The sequence below is a fragment of the Theobroma cacao genome, chromosome 9 (genome assembly GCF_053813885.1).
Source record: "Theobroma cacao isolate CCN51 chromosome 9, ASM5381388v1, whole genome shotgun sequence".
Classification (NCBI taxonomy): Eukaryota; Viridiplantae; Streptophyta; class Magnoliopsida; order Malvales; family Malvaceae; genus Theobroma; species Theobroma cacao.
This window is the reverse complement of record NC_142647.1, coordinates 900,893-922,151: the sequence shown is the minus strand read 5'-3', so window position 1 is coordinate 922,151 and position 21,259 is coordinate 900,893. Positions and strand designations below refer to the sequence as shown.

The 21,259-nt window shown below is 33.3% G+C and overlaps 3 protein-coding genes across 3 annotated transcripts; 2 read left to right on the top strand and 1 right to left on the bottom strand.

The window, feature by feature from the left end:
- The first annotated feature begins 112 nt into the window (after nucleotides 1-112).
- LOC18587719 (U-box domain-containing protein 45-like) lies at nucleotides 113-2,550 on the top strand. Its single transcript, XM_018128425.2, has 2 exons — nucleotides 113-979; nucleotides 1,399-2,550. The coding sequence occupies exons 1-2, from the start codon at nucleotides 366-368 to the stop codon at nucleotides 2,318-2,320; spliced, it is 1,536 nt and encodes a 511-aa protein (XP_017983914.1). The 5' UTR covers nucleotides 113-365; the 3' UTR covers nucleotides 2,321-2,550.
- A 5,589-nt stretch (nucleotides 2,551-8,139) lies between these two features.
- On the bottom strand, nucleotides 8,140-10,474 carry SDF2 (stromal cell-derived factor 2-like protein precursor). Its single transcript, XM_007011678.3, has 6 exons — nucleotides 10,111-10,474; nucleotides 9,867-10,007; nucleotides 9,295-9,435; nucleotides 9,023-9,072; nucleotides 8,796-8,925; nucleotides 8,140-8,463 (listed from the first exon to the last, which is right to left on the bottom strand). The coding sequence occupies exons 1-6, from the start codon at nucleotides 10,216-10,218 to the stop codon at nucleotides 8,380-8,382; spliced, it is 654 nt and encodes a 217-aa protein (XP_007011740.2). The 5' UTR covers nucleotides 10,219-10,474; the 3' UTR covers nucleotides 8,140-8,379.
- A 6,104-nt stretch (nucleotides 10,475-16,578) lies between these two features.
- On the top strand, nucleotides 16,579-20,333 carry LOC18587717 (NADP-dependent glyceraldehyde-3-phosphate dehydrogenase-like). The gene is made up of 10 exons (XM_007011675.3): nucleotides 16,579-16,707; nucleotides 16,801-16,948; nucleotides 17,085-17,278; nucleotides 17,358-17,486; nucleotides 17,834-17,953; nucleotides 18,086-18,222; nucleotides 18,542-18,697; nucleotides 19,076-19,454; nucleotides 19,575-19,691; nucleotides 20,010-20,333. The coding sequence occupies exons 1-10, from the start codon at nucleotides 16,669-16,671 to the stop codon at nucleotides 20,121-20,123; spliced, it is 1,533 nt and encodes a 510-aa protein (XP_007011737.3). The 5' UTR covers nucleotides 16,579-16,668; the 3' UTR covers nucleotides 20,124-20,333.
- Nucleotides 20,334-21,259: the final 926 nt, after the last annotated feature.

The following is a 21,259-nucleotide window of genomic DNA, read 5'->3' as shown; positions in this document are numbered from 1 at the left end:
TCTACAGAATATTTTTTTTACTTTTAATTTTAATTCTCTCTCTTCTTTCCAACAATTTTCTTTCTGACAGGCCGATGTAGATATAAATAAATAAACAATCAAAACAAACCGAAAAAAAAAAGTTAAAATTCATTCACTCAACGCCTCTCTCTCTCTCTCTGCCCACTTCCTACTTCATCTCTATCTTTGAGCTCTGAACCCATAAATAATCAACAAAAAAAAGAGTGAATAAATTATTGGTTAAGTAAGCTAATAAAACAGAGGGAAATGGGTTTGAAGCTCTTCTTTTTCTCTTCCTCTTCTCCCAAAGCTACATTCTGTTTCCTTTTGCAAATGTAAATTTCGATTTTTTTTGTCATACAAGGATGGCCAAGTGTCACAGAAACGACATCGGATCCATCTTCCTCGACCGCCCTTCCACTACCACCGCCACCGGTAATCACTTCCGACTATGGACAGCCTTCTCCGGCGCTGCATTCCGAAGAAAAATCTTCGATGCGGTGAGCTGCGGGGCCAGCTCCCGCCACCGCCACCAGCTCATGCAAGAGGTGCTCAACGACACCGTCCCTCCTCAGCCTCCTCCTCCAACCACCACAATAAAGTCCGTCTTAAAAGAGTCCAACGAACCGAAAAAACCAGACAGGGTGCTGAAAAGACCCAACAACAATGGTAAGTCAGAGAAGCTGGCGGATCTCTTGAACTTAGCGGAAGCGGAAACTGATGCTGAGACTAAGAAGAAAGTGGAAGCTTTGGAGGAGTTAAAGCGCGTGGTTAAGGAATTGCAAGTGGAAGAAGAAGGAAAGAAGACCAAAGCTGCGAGTAGAGTGAGGCTGCTTACTAAAGAAGACTCGGAAGCCAGAGTGACTTTAGCGATGCTCGGGACGATTCCGCCGTTGGTTGCAATGCTTGATTTTGAAGACTCTGATTCGCAGATCGCTGCTCTCTATGCGTTGCTTAATCTAGGAATCGGAAATGACGCGTGAGTTTCCTGAATTTGCCCCCCTTTTTCTGTTAAGTATAAAGTCTTTTTCTTGTGTAAAATTATTGTTGTTGCTCTGTTTTGTTGCTCCATTATGTTTTTTTTTTTCCCATTGAGGTGCTTCTTGCCAATGTTGAGTTTTGTTTGTTTCAAGAGAAAATAAAATTGTCTGAAACGATTAAAGGGAAGTTGCTTGGACAAGTCGTTTTCTGTGTTTTCAGGTCCTGTTGTTTTCTTCAAACAGTTCTTGATATGTAGAATAATGCATTTAATTTGTCGTTAATCCAGTTCATTCCCTTTTTCACCTTCGTCTTTTTAACTGACATTTTCTGGCCATAGCTTTGTTTGTTATCATGAAATTTCTTTTTTTGGTTGCTGAACATTTAATTTCTTTAACTCTTTGTGAAACCCTTTTGCAGGAACAAAGCAGCCATTGTAAAAGCAGGGGCTGTGCATAAGATGTTAAAGCTTATTGAATCCCCAAATGCTCCAAGCCAGGCAGTTTCAGATGCCATAGTAGCAAATTTCCTTGGCTTGAGCGCCTTGGATTCGAATAAGCCTATCATTGGATCTTCTGGGGCTATTTCTTTCTTGGTAAACGCCCTCAAGATTTTGGACAAAAGTAGTTCTCAACCAAGACAGGATGCTCTTCGAGCCCTTTATAATCTATCGATCTCCCCATCGAACATTCCCTTCATTCTAGAAGCGGATTTGATACCCTTTCTGCTGAATGGCTTGGGAGACATGGAAGTTAGTGAGAGAATTCTTTCAATTTTGAGCAATCTAGTATCCACTCCGGAAGGTAGAAAAGGCATTAGCATTGCCGCTGAAGCATTCCCAATTTTGGTTGATGTGTTGAATTGGACCGACTCGCCAGGGTGCCAGGAAAAGGCATCATACATTTTGATGGTAATGGCACATAAATCGTATGGAGACAGACAGGCCATGATTGAAGCTGGCATCGTTTCATCATTGCTTGAACTAACGCTTTTGGGTAGTACATTGTCTCAGAAGAGAGCTTCTAGAATTCTTGAGGTCTTGAGGGTGGACAAAGGGAAGCAAGTTTCAGAGAACTTTGGTGGGAACATGAGTGCAGCAGTGTCTGCTCCTATTTGCGGGTCTTCATCCTCTTCAACAAATCCAAATGGAAAGGAGTGCTTGGTGGAAGAAGAAGGCATGATGAGCGAGGAGAAGAAAGCTGTTAAACAATTGGTCCAACAGAGTTTGCAGAACAACATGAGGAGAATTGTCAATAGGGCCAATTTGCCGCAAGATTTTGTTCCATCAGAACATTTCAAGTCCCTCACATCAAGCTCAACTTCGAAGAGCTTACCCTTTTGACCCAAAAATGGATTACACCCTCTGCCATTGGCATGCATGGAGAATGAGGAGGATAGAGTCTGTAGTTAAATCTTCTTTTTCAGTCTCATATGTGCTTTTTGATTTTTGTAGCTTCTGTCAATGTATGATATAGCCATTGTCAATATTCCATCATTGTCCTATCATAAGCTTTTGTAGCAACTGTTTCTTCATTTGGTGTATGACTGAGTACCCCCATTTTGCCTCTCTTCTATTGGCTCCCGTCAAAAACTTCAAACCCATCCTCCTCCTCTGATCTGCTTTGGTATGAAAATGTACTACTAAACTTAAAAAAGAAAAAGAAAACAACCTTTGACGATCTGAGCTGTGAAGAACCATAGAGTCATGAACTTGTCTGAATGACGAAATCTTTTTGCCAAGAGATGCCTGGTTGTCAGTGGCATGGCATGCAAAACACGAAAATTCCCAGGGCTGATTTTGGTAACTTAGATTACTGTTCTTGGCTTCTCAGGTCCCTACCTCCCCTACAATCAAGGAGTCACTTTCACCACTGGTACAGTTTTGTCCAAAGCCTTGGCCCCACTCTTTAATTCCCATTTATTTATCTATTTATTTACACTCACCTGTTTAGGAAAGTGGTGTCGGTCATTTTCTTCTGGCTCAGAAGCAAGGACCGTTCAGTATAATTTCCATCTGGGAATCTCTCTATCCCCTCCTTTTAAATTCTAACTCTGATCATTTCACCCGGAATCTCTGGATTTACAGAGTTGAAATTCAAGCTATTTTTGCATATGTTAGTGGGAACATGGACGTGTTAAACCCTGCTTTCTTCCATTAGTTTAAACAATTGTATAAATTATCCTCTGCCATTGACCTTGTTTACTGAGCTATTATTACATTATTTTAACTACTAGTCTATTTACAGATCAGTAGGGAGGATTAACAAGCAAATGGTGACAGAAGGAAAGAAGAATCTGAGTTGCTGGCCGCCATTAAAAAATTATCTACATTTTCTACCCTCCAGGTGTATTTATTCCCTATGTTCATCACGACTCAATTTAAACATCTCTAAACAATAACTACCACATTCACATTGGATAGGAGATAAAATATCCCGGTACGACAGTCTTCTTTCTTCTTTCTGAGGCAATCTTAATCTAATGTAAACTTCACTCACCTCCTGTCATCTCCTGTGTTGTGTTGTACTTTGAGTTTTGTTCGTCTGGCTTTGGTGTATTTATATCCTATGGAAAAATGTGATTTTTCACGTGGCTAATGATAAATTTAGAGCTGTTATCTTTCATGACAGACTGCAGATCAATTTCTGTCCTTTTTTTTTCTGTCATTTTTATGAGTTCATTTTCCTTTTCTCACATGGACAATTTATTGGCTCCAAACATCAAAGCTTACTGTTCAGGGTGCACTTAGCTACATCAAAGTATCTGCACCAACATTCATGGTCCATTGACAGCAAAACTTTAGAAAAGAAGAGAAAGAGCTTTTGAATTTATGAAGTTTGGTACTGCCGTCGGGTTCCAAGTAAAAGTTTTTCTCCCATATCTTCTAAAATCAGAGTGGTTCAATTGAATCATTAATGGTGAAGTAACCAGTATTTGATCCAACTGTACTCTTATGGTTGTCAATGAGAATTGCAGCTGTAAGGTAACACTAGTTAAGAGAGAAACTGAGTACTTCATTAAAATTCCACCCGTGCTGAGGAGATTGAATTGAATGCTAGCTTCAGAAGCTACATACCCCAATTTTTATCTAACGGAAGAAGAGATTTCGAACTTATTTTTAAGAGAAAAAATCATGAATCAACCATTTAATTAAATATTTGAGTGTATTTTAATCTAAATCTTAAAACATTAGATTGTTAATATAACAAAGTATAATTTCGATCTCTTGTTTAATAAAGATCTAAAACCTTAAAAGAAAGTTTCAATTCTGTTCTTTAAATAAAAAAATATATATCAATCATTAAATTAAATATTCATACACATTCTTATCTAAACATTGAAGAGTTGGATCGTTAATATAGCACAGCATAATTCTGATATCCTTAGGACGGGGGTCTAAAACTCTGGTAGTAGCTCTAGTTTAGATCTATATAGCCAGCAAACGAGCAACATATATCTCACTGCTGAGGGGTTTCATAGGATTAGCAATGATTGATCACAAGCACCCACACTGTCATGCTAGTTCCTTTTAAAACAGATAGACATGAGGTTGAGATGGGGAATTTTTCAGGACCATGGAGTGTTAGGTAGGAAGTAAAAACATTATTCGATCGAAAGCAAAATTGCCAAGCAAAGTTGGGTTTATCATGAAAACAACAATGAAATGAGCAAAACTGGTCCAAAGTCTATCGAGAATGAAAAATGAAAGAAGGAATCTGTCAGGTTGCAGTAAAAGGAGGCAGTAGAAAGAGCCAAACACATAAATGATTATTTTTTTTCTCCTTCTTGAAGCAACCACTGACAGCTTTCTTTCCTTTCCCATATACATAACGGTAAGAAATAATAATTGATTCTTTGTTGAGAGAGAGAGAGAGAGTAGGAAGGAGGTGAGCCATGGGGCCTGGTATTTTTGTCAACCCTTGTGCCTTGGGGACTTTGGCAGCTATGATCAAAGCAGCCAACTATGTTGAAATAAATCTTTGATTTCCCACCAGGATGAACCCCACCTGCAGGGCTAGATTGTAGACTATTATTACAGCCCTCCACTCGCCACTTATAATTTGTAAGGATGATCTGCTAAGCAATACGGACTCTTTTCCAATTTCCTTGCCCTTTGCTCCTCGAAGCAAGAAAGAATCTCAATTCTTGTGTTGCTTCTTTCTCTCAAGCTTGGAACGGAATGGATTTGAAATGAATTCTTGCTTGAAGTAACCATAGGGAGTTAGGGACCATATTTTGTTGCGTATAGACTGTACCCTGATTGGTCAATTCAGGGGCCGGTAGCTCGGTAACCCCCCATGTCTGGAAAAGGTTCAGGACGTTTCCAGCCATGGTTTCAGCTTGCCCGCCGTAAACATGTCTGTGCTATTGGCAAGTGACATAGTTCTAACGAGAGTCAACATAAAAATTCTCATATTTAGCTAATGTTTATCTTTGGAATCATAAGTTTCCTAGAAAGTGGACATACAGCTCTCATTCGGTAAAAATAATGTTTTTTTTTTTTTTTTTTACTTAAAAAGTAATGAATGGTCGCCTTTGGTTTCCTCTCTTGCTAATTAGTCATTACAGCATTATTATAGCTGATTAGCAAGAAGCTGTAGATCATGCTGATTTGTTTATTCATATTCATCCCCACCACTTTGTGGAAGAAACAAAATCTAATGTTTAGAACTTCAGACAGGCATGTATGGGCTAGTGAAGGAAGAAAAACTCTACAAAAATTAAAAAAAAAAAAAAAAAGAGAAAAAAGTTATGGAACTTTTCATTTACATGACAAGAATGTGCATCCCAATGTGAAGCATGATGTCGGTGGCCAATCTTTGGCATCAAACTGTGGCCATGGTCAATTTTCTTTTGTGTTTTTGTTTCTGATTTTTGTTTCGTTTATCAGAATATCTAAATCTAAACAGGGTGGCTGGGGGGAGTGGACTGGATTGGGAAGCTAGGATTGAATGCCTTGATTGTTTGGTAAACATAAATTTATGGGGGTGGAATTGCATTAAATGGGATGGGACATCAATTTCTTTTTTGGGTACCTCACCTAAGTATGGTTAGTGGTTCAGAATCAAGGATTTTGAATGAACAATGAAAGGGGTCCCCGTGGGGAACCAATTCTTAAGCCTAAACTCATGGGACATTTTGATACATAATTTGAACTCTGGGTTTTGTCTGCTTTGATGGTTTAGCTTTAAATCATTACAAAGAAGTTGATGTTTAATTATAAGACCCCAAAAGGCCAAAAAAAAAACAAGTTTGGTAGCCAATGATTAGTTGGAATTCATGGTATACATTTTTCCACCAAGAAATATCACATGGACATGACCTTGAATCTTGATAAAAAGCTGGGGGTTGGCAAAAGGGAATGGGGTCATTGTCTTTCACAGTTAATCAATGGCAAAGCTAAATCAAAAGCTCAAAAAGTAATTTAGCTATTGGGGATTTTGGGGTCATGTTTTGGTTTGATGGCCCGTGGAAAACAAAAGAGGGCGATTGGCCCTTTTGTGGGACACTTTATCACCCCAATTATTCATTTTTGTACAATCTTTTTTTCCCTTAGCAAAATTCCAATCCTTCCTTTGAAAAATTCCATCTTATTTTCTTTTAATAATGGAGTTTGGTTCTTTTGTATGCATTCAAAACAATAGGGAAGAGAAAATGATACTAGAACTTGTTTGGGCATGACATGTTCTTACTTCAAGCTTCAGCATGGGTTGTTTTGGAGGGGGGAAAAAGAAGAGAGAAAAAAAAAATCTAAAATTTATTTTTTTTCCACAAAGCAAAAAAGGGGTAAAAAATTAAGAGACTAAAGAGGCACAGATGAAGATACCCAATGCCCCCTTTTTCTTATTCCCAAGAGGACCACATCTCTCAACTCCTTTAGTAATTAGTGATGCACACATTTTTAAAAAGTAGTATCAAAATATTCTTTTTATTTATATATGACCAAGTAAAAAGAATTGATCCTATTGCATATGCCAAATAGCCAATAGGACTGATCCTTAACCAAGCAAATATCATAGTACCATCAAAACATATTTCCCCCTTTTTTATGTTTGTCCGGTTTTTGTTTTCATAAAAATTTTAATTTTGATGAATTTTATATTAAAATTTTTTAAAAAATATGATATAAATATTTAATATTTTTAATATGATAAAATTTTTTAAAAAAATTAAGAGAGATGGAAGGAATATTTTTTATATTCATTTCATCTGTGGAGACAAACTTTATAGTAAATGAGACTTTATACACATGGGATGGGGACTGATTTACATATTCGTAGGGCCAATTTTCCTTTTCCCCCCGAAAAGTAAACATTTGGTTACAATTTATGTGCAATTGGATTACGAGAAAGAGAAAAAATAAAAAATTAAGATGTATCACGGATCTTGTATCAATAAAAGATGTGACGAAGTTTTCATTTATCAAACCTGACGTGAAACTGACAAGACCATAGTAGCAACTTACAAGTTTAATATGAACCAAGGCAGTGTAGGCTCGAACTGTGAAGATGTGTCATTGTCTACTCCAAACTAAAATTTTGTTCAGTCATGGGTTGGAGTCTTGGAGGCAGGCCCAATTTCAAAGCTAGCCTGCTGGGGACCAAGCTCAAAGCTCCTTAGACCATTATCATGCCATTTCTTGCACAATATTTTGTAGGTTTATCGTGAATTTTGGTGATAACAGGGCAATCATACAAAGCCCACAACTACAAACTATGGAAAGAATCCATAAAAACTAGGATTTCAGTCTAAACGATTGGCCCGGCAATTCTCTGCCGTGGTGCAACCTAGACCTTGAAATGACGCAGCCAAGGTTAGCTGCGCACCTGATGCTGATTGACAGCAATCATCAATCCTTTTCCATTCGCGTCCAACATTGTAAATTCCAGGCTATAGACAGCAGGATTCACTTGGTACAGTGAAATCTGCCATTCCAAGGGGTTGGCATCATCGACAGGGATGACTCAATTCGGACAACACAAAAACAGAAAGAAGAGGTCAGAAAGAAGGGATGAGAACTTCAGGAGAGTGTTCAGGAAATGTGCACGAAGATCGCCCACCCTCTTCACCAACCGGCCAACAGAGAGAGAAAGAGGAGACAGAGGATGATTTCAGTGTGAGCACTTCATCAAAACTAGCAAACATAAGTAATTACGTTGCTTTATAGTGAAAAAAATAGAACTCATTAATCATTAGAAGGGCTACATCTAATCAGTATTGTCTCAAGGTGCACAAGCATGCATAATATAGTATTCAGCAGACAAAAGTTGTTCTGCAAAAATATACTATTTGATTTCGTAAAATAGCTACAGTTACTATGGTAACAGGAACCAGCCACCTACAAATCCAAAACCCATGCACCTGCTTCTACAAAGTAGCGATCAGTTAAACATATCAATATTACTTGCTTTCAGTAATGGGGAGATACACACCCTCTGCTGCCAACCATACGTTATCAGCACGCTTTTCTCGAACACCACAAACCTACACAAATATGCAGAAATGGCTTTAACTTACTGAACATAGCCAGCAAAACTTGAAAAGTACACATATTGGCTAACCGCCTTCACCATTAACAGTATATTAATCAGAGGGTTATGTTAGAAAGTGATCAAAATAAGCTCTCACATTCCATGATGAGCTGGCAAACATCAAATCTTAGTATTGTAAAATATGATGAAAGACAAATATATTCCATAGAATGAAAGTTAGAAGAAGAGAAGCAACAAAGCATTAGTTATGGAATTATGGTAGACTTGGCGAGTATTTCATATATTAATATTCAGATAAATGAGATTGTAAATTTCCATTCTCACCTCTTGCTGTCCACCAGCTATTCTGGCGTATTTCTTGTCATGACTATGCAGGTAGCCACCAGTGTCAACATGCTGAAGCCGAATCCTTTGATCTTGCTTCCAAGTCTTCCCACTTCCCTCAATAATGAGCCTGAAGATGATCATCCGATAATGAAGCACCAGCAGAACAGAAAGCCAAGAAAGATTAACATAAACTTGAAAAAAAAAAGGGAAAATTTAGGTCTCACCTCCAATAATCGCCAGTATCGGATTCTGATTCTCCTCCAAAGCAGCTAACCTACACCCAACACCATATAGGTCATAATACTGTATCAGTAACTTTATATGCTTAAGAAAAGAAAGGACAGGCTCTGCTTTCAAAACCTATTTCTATCCATTAGACAGATTTAAATGAGCATCATGGTCCTCAAACATCAATGAACATTAGCTTAGCAATTGACAAATATTGAGAATTGAAGTTAAGACTGGCTATTGACACAAATGGAAAAAATATACTAGCCTCTAGGTTGCCTGATATTGGGGATGCATGCAAGTGGCTATGCAGCCATTTTCTAGTCCTCATGTGTTGCAACCTAATTATAGTCCCACTTGGAATGGTTTCTCCTTGTTTAGTAGATGTATCCGGCATAGGCCTAACAATCTGCAAAGCATAATCCCATATTTTAATTGTATAATGAAACATAGTCTTACAACACTATAAAATGAAAATTTGACAGCAAAAAGTAGTAAAAATTAAACAAACTTTCCCAAAATCAATTTCAACTTTCAAGAATTATTTTGAAAATTGTAAGACTCCATCAAGAGAAGAAACGTAGAAACAAAACAAAGGCAGAATTTCATGTTCTAGAACCATATCAATACGTCTTCTTATTGAAGGACACAATATTATTACAGGTTAAACTCGTGACTGAAACAAACCAAAAATGTCGACTAACTGGAAAAAGTTCATTGGTCCACTAGATTAACCGTTAACAAGTAGTTTGATTGCAATAGCATATCAAATTCAGCTCGGAAACTACTTCAAAAGATCAGAGGCAATATAAAACAGCTGGTAATAGAGAGATAGAGTACCCAGTAGCTGTTGGAGTCATCGACGTTAGGAAAACTGGTAATGGATTGCTGTCCACTTCCAGACCCGTACGGCACATCGTGTGAATGCAGCCTAAATTTTGTTTTCTCGTGCATCAGCTTTAAAATCGTCCCATAGGTAATCTGTTCCATACATTTTATTTAATTAATTTAAGAAAAAATAGATGATATAAAGAAAAAGAGAGAGAGAGGAATCTAAGATATAAGTGAAAAAGATTATTAAAACCTCGACGTTTTGAGAGGAGGAGGCGGCGGAGGCGGTGGAAGGAGAACCTTGATCGAAATCGAGTGTGAGGAAGAGGAAGAGGGCGAGACCGAAGAATCCTATCGCCATCACAAAAAGTAATCCGATGAACCAATTCTGTTGCCAAAATGGATAATAGACGTTCAGATTCTTTCTAGAATGTTGTCTTTGCTCTACTCTGCTCGCACCTGGACTGGACGACGACGGTGGTTCTGACGACGAAGAAGGTTTTCTGCGAGAGACGGCTTGCGGCCCCGACGGCGCCACGGTGGAGGAATTTTTTTTTTCTTTCAGATCTAACGGAAAATTAACGGTTTTAGCGAAGGGTTTTCAATGGATCTGGGGTAGCGGGGATCGTGTTTTTGGAGGGGAGGGAAGAGGACCGGGAAGCTTTCTTTGACACGTTGGAGTGACATGAAATTATCCAATATAATAATGACACGTGGACTTATGGTGATGTGGAGGGTTTTTGTTGGGTGGAATCGGGTCTTGACTTGAGAATTTTTAGTCTCGAGTCGCGACGTTTCCTTCGGGTTAAATCGGGTCTTTCAGGGATGTAGTCGGCTTTAGGTCCAGTCAAAGTTTGGGCTAGATTTGGGTTTGGATCTAGTCAAATTTTGGGCTAAAGATTCCCGTTCATTTAAGTGACAAATTCTAACCCAATGAAGCTCTGTCCAACCCAAATCTTAAATTATGCCAAAAAAATAGTAGTAGTAATTTCATATTTATAGGAAATATATATACAAGTTAGTAAAATATTGCAGAATATTTTATTACATTATTAATATTAAAATAATTAATACGTGAAAATGATCAATTCAATTAAAAAAAAAAATTAACCACAGTAATCAAATATGTTGTGAAAAATTAATCGAATTGATTCAACATCAAGTTTTAATCGATTAACAATATTACATTGGTTAATTCAATTAATAATAAAAATTTTCATAATATGATTATTATTATTACTAGGATGGTGCCTGTAGCTATGCTACGAAAAAGATTACAGAAAATATTGATTATGTTAGAGTTGATTTCAGTTTGGTACCTTTAAAAGAGTTTGTAGAGAAAGCAGTATTATATTAGTAAACTGCATGAATGTTCTGTTTTTACTCATGGAGAAAAAAATAAACTAGTATTAATTAAAAATAATTATTTGGTTTGGTTTCAATTACCGAAAATTTGCACCTACATATACGATTATAAAATAGTAGAATATTAAGAAATGAGAGAGTATATAACATGTACTACTAACAGATTAAGATAAACAATTGTACAATATAAGGTAACCATATAATATAAAAATCCTATAAATATAAAATAGTTACTAATTTATAATAATATATCTTTTATATATAAAATGAATGGCTAAGATTGTCAAATTTAATTGATTTATTTGTTTAATGAAGACTATGTGCTATGTATATTAAGAAATGAATAAACATTTTTGACTTTTTTATTTTATTCAATTAATTTGATGAATATTTATTAGAATTTAAACATTCATGTATAAAAGATATGTCTAAATACTATGTATTCAAGTTCATACAAAATAAAAGGATATAAACAAAAATAATATTAAATTGCAATGATAAATATTAAATGAATCTATATTCTAAATATTAAAAATTAAAAATTATTGTTTTCATGTATTTTTTTTACTGAAATAAATAAAAATAAAAAAACCCTTCAAATGTAAAAAAATAACGCAACTTTGACATAAGGTGTAAAAAAAAATTAATTAAATTGAGAATGACAACCAATTGACCCAATTAGTTATTTTATTTAAAACAGAATTTATCCAAAAAAGACGATAATTCTATCAAAATTTATTAGATGTATAATAAACTATTAAGAAATGAGAATGTATATAACCTATACTATTAATAGATTAAAATAAACAATTGTAGAATATACGGTAACAGTATAATGTAAATATCATATCAATATAAAATAGTTAATAATTGCTAGTATTATATATTTTTTATATATAAAATGAATGGCTAAAAGTTATTAAATTAAATTGATTTATTTATTCAATGATGACTGTGTGCCATGTATATTGAGAAATGAGTAGATCTTTTTGACCTTTTTATTTTGTTCAATGAATTAGATGGATGTTTATTATAATTTAAACATTCATGTACAAAAAAAATATCTATATTCTATAAATTCAGGTTGATGCAGAGTAAGAGAATATAGACAAAAAATAATATTAAATTGTAATTGATAAATATTAAATGAATCTATCTTATAAGTATTAAAAGTTAGAAATTATTGTTTTCAAATATTTTTCACTAAAATAAATAAAAGTAAAAAAGAAAAAAAAAACCTTCAAATGTCCAAAGCAATGTAGTTTTGACATAAGGTGTAAAAAAATTAATTTAATTAAGAATGACAAATATCAATTAATTGACCTAATCAATTATCCTACTTTTATATAATGAATTGGATGAATATTTATTTAAATTTAAATATTTAAGTATAAAAGAGATATTTATATACTATAGATTCAGGTTCATGCAGAATAAGATAATTAAACAAAAATTAATATTAAATTATAATTGATAAATATTAAATGAATCTATCTTCTAAGCATTGAAATTTATAAATGATTGTTTTTAAGTATTTTTTATTCAAATAAAAAAAGTAAAAAAACAAAAAAAAACCCTTCAAATTTCAAAAACAACTTATTTTTTACATAAGGTGTAAAAAAAATTATTTCAATAGAAAACGAAAGGTCAAAAAAATAAAAAAGAGTTCTAATTGAATGACACTTGTCATTCATTTGAATACTCAATTGAAAAAAATTGAAATAAATTGAAACATCCTACTACTTTATATATAGTATAGATATAAAAACAAAGATAATAATTAATGAATTCATTAAGTGTGTATAATCATATAGTAAACTTATTATAAGTTATAGAAATGCTTATAAGTAAATTAAAAATATATATATAATATGTATATATAGTTATTATACTTAATACATATTTAATAAGTGTACATATATATATAATTCATATAATGATATAATATTTTAATTATATACAATAATATAGTCACTTTTTTTTTTAAGATATAGTCACCTCTTATTCATTTGTAAAAGGATTTATATATACAATAATAACATTTTAAATTCTTATACGTTAAGTAAACACACATACATATAAATATATTGAAAACTAATAGTCTTGCTTACAATCTTTCTAGTTTTGACATACATCTGGTTTTGTATGAATTTTTTTATACATAATAAAATTAATCCTTTTAGGTGAGAAAAAAATTAAGATCAGTTCGAATTGTTTTCGTACAAATTTTGGTAATAATATTTTGCATAATATAAGAATGTTAAGTACAAAAATGGTAAATAGTCAAAATACCCACTTAAGTTCTTATACTCACGCATTTTGTGCAATTTAATATCTATACTCAAAATTGAAACAATTTAATCATTTAATTTTAAGAATTATCTCAATTTAATCATTCTCCCTGACGCCATCTAATTTAAGTATTAAATATGATGACGTCAATATTGATGTGATGCTAACATGGCACATAATGATGACGTGGCAAGTAAGGATGGCTTAGCTTGCCAATGTGGCATTGCCACGTCAGCATATTAAGGTGACATGATTGTGCCATGTAGGGTAAAAGTTGCTGAAGTAGCATTACCATGTCAACATGTCAATATGATGATGATGTTAATGTTGAAATAACATTGACAAGACACATAATGATGACATGGCAAGTAAGGATGACTCAACTTGTTGATGTAGCACCGCCACGTCAGCATGTTAAGGTGACATGGTAATGCCACATTGGGTGTAAGTTGCTCAAATTTAGTCCTTCTACATAACACCATCCAATTTGACTATTAAAGATGATAACGTCAGTATTGATGTTAAACCTAGCAATTTATGTTTTTGTGTCTTAAATGTGTCAGACACGTTTAGACACGAAACACGTTAAGGCTAAACACGAACACGACACGTTTAATATTCGTGTCTTAAATTAAAACACGTACACATATACGTTTAATACATGTGTAACACGACACGACGCGATTAACACGTTTTACACGTTTATTAAACGTGTCAATATACGACACGACACAATTAATAATACGTTTAAAACGTTTAACACGATTAACACGTTTAGCACGATTAAATAAAAATATTTATAATTTAATATAAATTTATTATTTAAATTTAAAATCTATAATTATAAAAATAATTATAACAAAATAATAATAATAATAACATCAAATATAATAAAATTTAATATAAAATAAGGTTAAAATACACATAAAATAATTATTAACAATTATTTATATAAGGTTAAAATAGTCTTTAACTATTAATGTTTAATAGGTTAATAAACGTGTCATGTATACATGTTTAAACACGATAACACGATTAAGTAAACGTGTTTGTCGTGTCTGACACGTTAAGACACGAAAATTTTCGTGTCTTAACGTGTCAGACATGATTAGACACGAAACACGTTAAGGGTAAACCCAAAATCTGTTTAACTCGTATTTTCTCGTATTGTGTCTAAAATTATCAAGTCTAATTGATGTGACATTAACATGACATACAATGATGACGTGGCAAGTGATGATGGCTCAACTTGCTTATACGGCATTACCAGGTCAACATGTTAGGGTGACATGGCAGTGCTACATTGGATACGAATTATTGAAGTAGCATTACTATGTCAGCATGTTGGGATGGTGATGTCGTTAATGTTGATGTGGCATTGACATGACACACAATAATGACATGGCAAGTGAAGATGGCTCAACTTGTTGATGCAGCACTGTCATGTCAGCATGTTAGAGTGACAAATTATTATATAAGAGCTAAATTTATATTTTTTTTTATCAAAATGTCACATTAACATATTTAATGATAAAGGATTTAATTTATATTACTTATTATATAAGAACTAAATTTATATTTTTTATAGAATATAAAAATTAATTATATAATTTGATTTTAATTTAGTTGAGTTTATTTTTAAATTAATCGAATTAATTGAACTATTTCAATCGAAAAAATTCAATTAAAATAATTTGATAAATTCATTTTTAATAAAAAATTTAATGTATACTATTTTGTACATATTTTTCTTTATTGTTGTCACTTGTGGATTGGAAAATCAATTATCAAACAAAAAGTAAAGAAAATTAAAGGAGCATGCAAAGTTGGGTATGTGTAGGGGTGAACAAATTGATGGATTGAGTGCTTTAGTTTACGATACCTAAAGATCAAATGGACTAATCATTTTTAAAAAACCGACTAAAATCAATCAAATATAAAAGAAAACCAAATCGACCATATATGGAATTGGTTTGATTGATCCGGTTTTGGATCAATAGGCCAAATTTTATCACTATTTTATTACAAATTATAATATTAAAACTTATAAACTTTATCCATAATTATATATATATATGAAATTAATGATATAACTTATATGTTATAATATTTTATATCAAAATTTGTATAAATAATAACTAATTATAAATATGTTATAAAATCTAAGATGATAGCTAATAAATTTATTACGTGTAATCATATAAATAAAATTTATTATAAGTTATAGTAATGCTTATGCATAAATTAAATATATGTATATATAATATATGACTTTATTATATATATATATATATGAAATTAATGATATAACTTATACGTTATAATGTTTTATATCAAAATTTGTATAAATAATAACTAATTGACTTTCAAAAAAAATAATAACTAATTATAGAGAATATATTATAAAATATAAGATGATAACTAATAAAGTTATTAAGTATAATCGTATAAATAAAGTTGATTATAAATTATAATAATGTTTATGTATAAATTAAATACATGTATATATAATATGTTTATACAATTATATATATTCATAATATTTTATATTACGAAACATTATTAAGGTGTAATAATTATAACATATTAATATGTAGGATATTTACTATTATATATTATAATATTAACATATAACTTATATAATTTAAAAGATATAATTTGTAATTTCATATTTCTATAAATTTATAAATAAATATATATAATTAATATTAAATTACTATGATTATGATTTGTATACGTACGTATAATATTCTAATATATTTTAAATATATTATTAATTAATTTTACTATCAATTCTTCTTAATATATAAAAAATATTATATATATTACTATATATATAAATATATAAAAAATTAGTTTAATTTTTTGGATGAATTAATCTAAAAATTTTAAAATTAAGAACCGATCAAAAAATTAATTAGACCAAATATTTTAGACTAATTGATTAAATAGACTAATTAGATTGAACTATTTTACTTAAATCGTATATAATTTGAGTAAATAATTGATGTGGATTGCTTTTACTCATCTCTAGCAAAGTGTACCAGAATTTGTACTAAAGAATCAATTATGGCATATTCTGTTAAAAATGGCGAATTTTTATTGAATTTCTGACCAAACTGTCTACAGTGCCAACTGAACAAGAATCGATCGAATGGCACATTTCAAGCCACCTAACGTTGCATTTACCCAGGTACAAAGTCATCTCGTTGTTTACAAAGCTTTTGTTTTTATATCTGAATTCCGCTCCAAGACCAGAAGAGCGCTTAAATTTTAATTAAGAAAGATGGCAGGAACTGGGGTGTTTGCTGAGCTAGTCGGGGGAGATGGAGAGTTCAAGTATTACTCAGATGGAGAGTGGAAAAAGTCGTGTTCAGGGAAGTCAGTGCCTATCATCAACCCCACCACTAGAGAGACTCAATTCAAAGTCCAAGGTTCTTTTTCTTTCACTTCTTACTTTTTTTAAACTATGCTTCTGGTTTTGTTTAAAGTTGTGGCATGATCTTTACAATCTTCAATTGGGATTTTTTTGGAGTGATCTTGATTTGTTTTTCCCATGATCTGGAGCAGCTTGTACTCAAGAAGAAGTAAACAAGGTGATAGATGCAGCTAAAACAGCTCAAAAGTCATGGGCAAAGACTCCACTCTGGAAAAGAGCAGAGTTACTTCACAAAGCAGCTGCAATCTTGAAAGAGCACAGGAATCCCATTGCAGAGTGCCTTGTCAAAGAGATTGCAAAACCAGCAAAGGATGCAGTAACTGAAGTCAGTACAAAGAAAAAAAATTTCATCTATTTGCATGATTCCAGGGCAAACATTATGTCTTGATATTTGATTTTTGTAGGTTGTAAGGTCTGGGGATTTGGTGTCATACTGTGCTGAAGAAGGGGTCAGGATACTTGGTGAAGGGAAATTTCTGGTATCTGACAGTTTTCCAGGAAATGAAAGGACCAAATACTGCCTCACTTCAAAGGTAATTTACTTTGAAAAAAAAAATGTATATAGTTGTTCATATAATTTGGAATCTCCTTCCATTGTTTTCAAGTTCCACATCTCGGCCAAGTGTTGTTTCGTTAAAGGTGCTTCAGTTACCTTTCAGTTGCTTGTTGGCCTATTTATTGAGAAGGTGACTGCCTGATTTTGTATGAATCTAAATTCATCAGACATAAAATGAGAATCTTTCGGTGTTCGTCTCATGCTCCCTTATAGCTCATTTGTGAGAAGCACTGTTTATCTCTTGATTTTCAGGACCCTAAATTTAAACCAGTTTTCTTTCTGATTTGTACCCGATAAATGATAGAAGGATATTTGGACATGCAGATACCTCTAGGGGTTATTTTAGCCATTCCACCCTTCAACTATCCTGTCAATCTCGCTGTTTCAAAAATTGGTCCTGCACTTATTGCTGGGAATTCTCTTGTACTCAAGCCTCCTACCCAGGTACGGATTTAACTGTTGATGATTCATGTAATTAATCAGCTTTTCGTTGCATAAAAAATGGTCAAGCGTACTTCTCCCACATTTAACTGCTTTTACAGGCCAAGTGATTCTTAAAATTAAGTGCTCTTGCAGGGTGCTGTAGCTGCACTTCACATGATGCACTGCTTTCACTTAGCTGGTTTCCCAAAAGGTCTAATTAGCTGTGTTACTGGAAAAGGGTCTGAGATTGGCGACTTCCTTACAATGCATCCCGGGATCAACTGTATTAGGTAATACCTTAATTCCCTTGAGATAATATCCTCCATGAATATCATTGATTGCCTTTCATCTGATTGAAGGTTAAATGTTTGCGAACTATAGTATACTGCATGTTTGATAGGGATTAGAGTAAGGATCTCATCGAACCACGGTAAGCCAAAATAAGCATATTTACATTGTTTCATTGTTCCGATTCTTGGGTTAAATGGTAGGATACTGCGTTATGCAGAGTTAAGCATCCTTTCAAATTGGAAGCTAAAAGAAGATACAGATCCAAGTTTCTTTTATTTTGCATGTCAATTTGTCCACTAACAAAGCATGATTACACAGCTTCACTGGTGGAGACACTGGAATTGCAATTTCAAAGAAAGCAGGCATGATCCCTCTTCAGATGGAATTGGGTGGAAAGGATGCCTGTATCATACTTGAAGATGCTGATTTGGATTTGGCAGCCGCTAACATTGTGAAAGGAGGCTTTTCTTACAGGTGAGAAAAATCATTCAATAATGCTAGCACTTCTAATTGTGTCAATATGGCAAGGTTGTCAATGAGTCTTTTCATTTTGATTTTATGTTGAGTATGATTAATCTACTGACATATCGTGTTACCTAGTACTTGTTTCTATATTCTGGACATGGTTTCTGAACAATCACCCAAATTAAGAAAGTTTTGGTGGTCTGTTATATTCTTCCAAATTTCAGTAAGAAATGCATCAACACACTTTACATCGCCTGCAATGATATAATGTTTCTTCTGGTGAGGATGAATCGCAGATTCACTGTACCAACTGCCTTCGCTCTAACAGCTATAGCTGCAGTTAGCATGGATGTTTTGGAAATTTGACAATCCTTTGCCATTTCTCAGTGGTCAAAGATGCACAGCTGTGAAGGTTGTGTTGGTCATGGATTCTGTGGCTGATGCTCTTGTTGAGAAAGTTAAAGCTAAAGTTGCGAAACTGACCGTTGGCCCACCGGAAGACGATTGTGACATCACTCCAGTTGTTACAGAATCATCTGCTAACTTCATTGAAGGATTAGTCATGGATGCCAAGCAGAAAGGGGCTACATTCTGCCAAGAGTACAAGAGGGCAGGCAACCTTATATGGCCACTATTATTAGATAATGTTCGTCCTGACATGAGAATAGCATGGGAGGAGCCATTTGGTCCCGTTTTGCCTGTTATACGGATAAACTCGGTTGAAGAAGGAATTCATCATTGTAATGCTAGCAATTTTGGCCTGCAGGTACAACAATTAATTATTCTTAATCCGTTTCGTGAACACATTTACTTTCAATTCAAGTTCGTGGAGAATCGATATATATGCTTCTTTAAATTCGTCTCTCAAGATGATGTGTCATTGCAGGGTTGTGTCTTTACTAGAGATATAAACAAAGCAATTCTGATCAGTGATGCAATGGAGACTGGAACAGTTCAGATTAATTCTGCTCCAGCTCGGGGACCAGATCATTTTCCTTTCCAGGTGATCTTTCTTCCATATTCCTTATAAACCGATGCAAAGCACGTACCATTCCTGATTGTTTCCTGCATCATGAGGATATCAATTGAAGTTTCTATATCAAGACTTATGAGATAAAACATCAACTATTTTCATTGGGTGCAAAATTCCAGGTTCTTATCATCTGAATGAAGATAATAAGCAACCATAACTTTTTCAAAGCCCCATAAACCATCATCCAATATCATTACTTACTGCTAGCTTTCCATGTTAATCAAGGCTAGCAAACAATACTTCCTCCTCTACTCTTCATCATTAACTGCAATTATCGAATTGTGGCAGGGTCTGAAGGACAGCGGCATTGGTTCCCAAGGAATCACCAACAGCATCAACATGATGACGAAGATCAAGACAACAGTGATTAACTTACCGACACCTTCCTACACGATGGGTTGATGTGAAAATTGGAATAAAACCATTGATACTCTGTTCCCATTTATGTTAGTTAAGCAATAAGAGAGTTCTCATGCTTTTGTCTGGTTATCTGTAATAAAAAGAAGAAGAAAAAGCAGTGCAATGAGTGTTGGTCAACTTGCATAAAGTTGTAACGAATCTTCTCTAAGCTGTAGGAATGTAATAGATGATGAAGATCTTCTTCTTCTTCTTCTTCCTGTGATCATTATCACCAATGGGGACAAAAAACCCAAACAGAAAGGGGACGTTTTGTCGTGTAGCAGTGTAGCAAGCCAAGAGGTCCACTCTTTAGCTTCGGTTCTTGCGCTAAGTAACGTACCATTTCACCCTGGATGTGCCGTTACAAATGTTTTGTCGCGTTGAATCGCTGCCAACTCCCAGGTTACTTCAATGCCTTGGGCCAAAGGCAAAGCTATTAAAGAATCCAAACAACACCATTTATGAAATAATTATTACTTCTCCGTCTTTGACTTTAAACGAAGATTAAGATAAATTTTAAATTTTTATAATATATAATATGAATAAGTAAAAAAATTTATGAAAAATTAATTTATGATATAGAAAAAATAAAGTATTAAATTTATAAGACAAAGAAAAAAAAAGGACAGAAAGGTGTATTTTTTGCGCTTAGTAAGATGATTTTTTGAAACTATAGAGTCGATTTAATTAAGTTTTTTAAATTTATTTTATAAAAAATTCAAATTGATTTTTTAAATTAGATATATACGTACATATATTCAAATCTGATTTTTTAAATAACAGATAGATACGTGTTTACATATGGCAAATTGCTTGTTTTGAATTAATTAATATTTAAAGCAAATAGCACCTCATTAAATTATTTTCAACCAATGCAAAAAAATTTGAGTAATAATAAATTAGCATTTGAAGTTAATTTAATAATAAGTTATACCATCTCGTGTCAAAGCGATTTAATATATGAATAATCAGTTTTAAATTATTCTAAAAAATAAAATAAATAAATTGTCATTAAATTAAATTAAAGAATAAAAAGTAAAAGCAAATCGATAAGGAAAATAAAAATATGGTGGGCTGTTTTTCCTTTGGAGGTATAATCTGATGCGTGGAACCACATTATACAATTCATGAGAACCTCA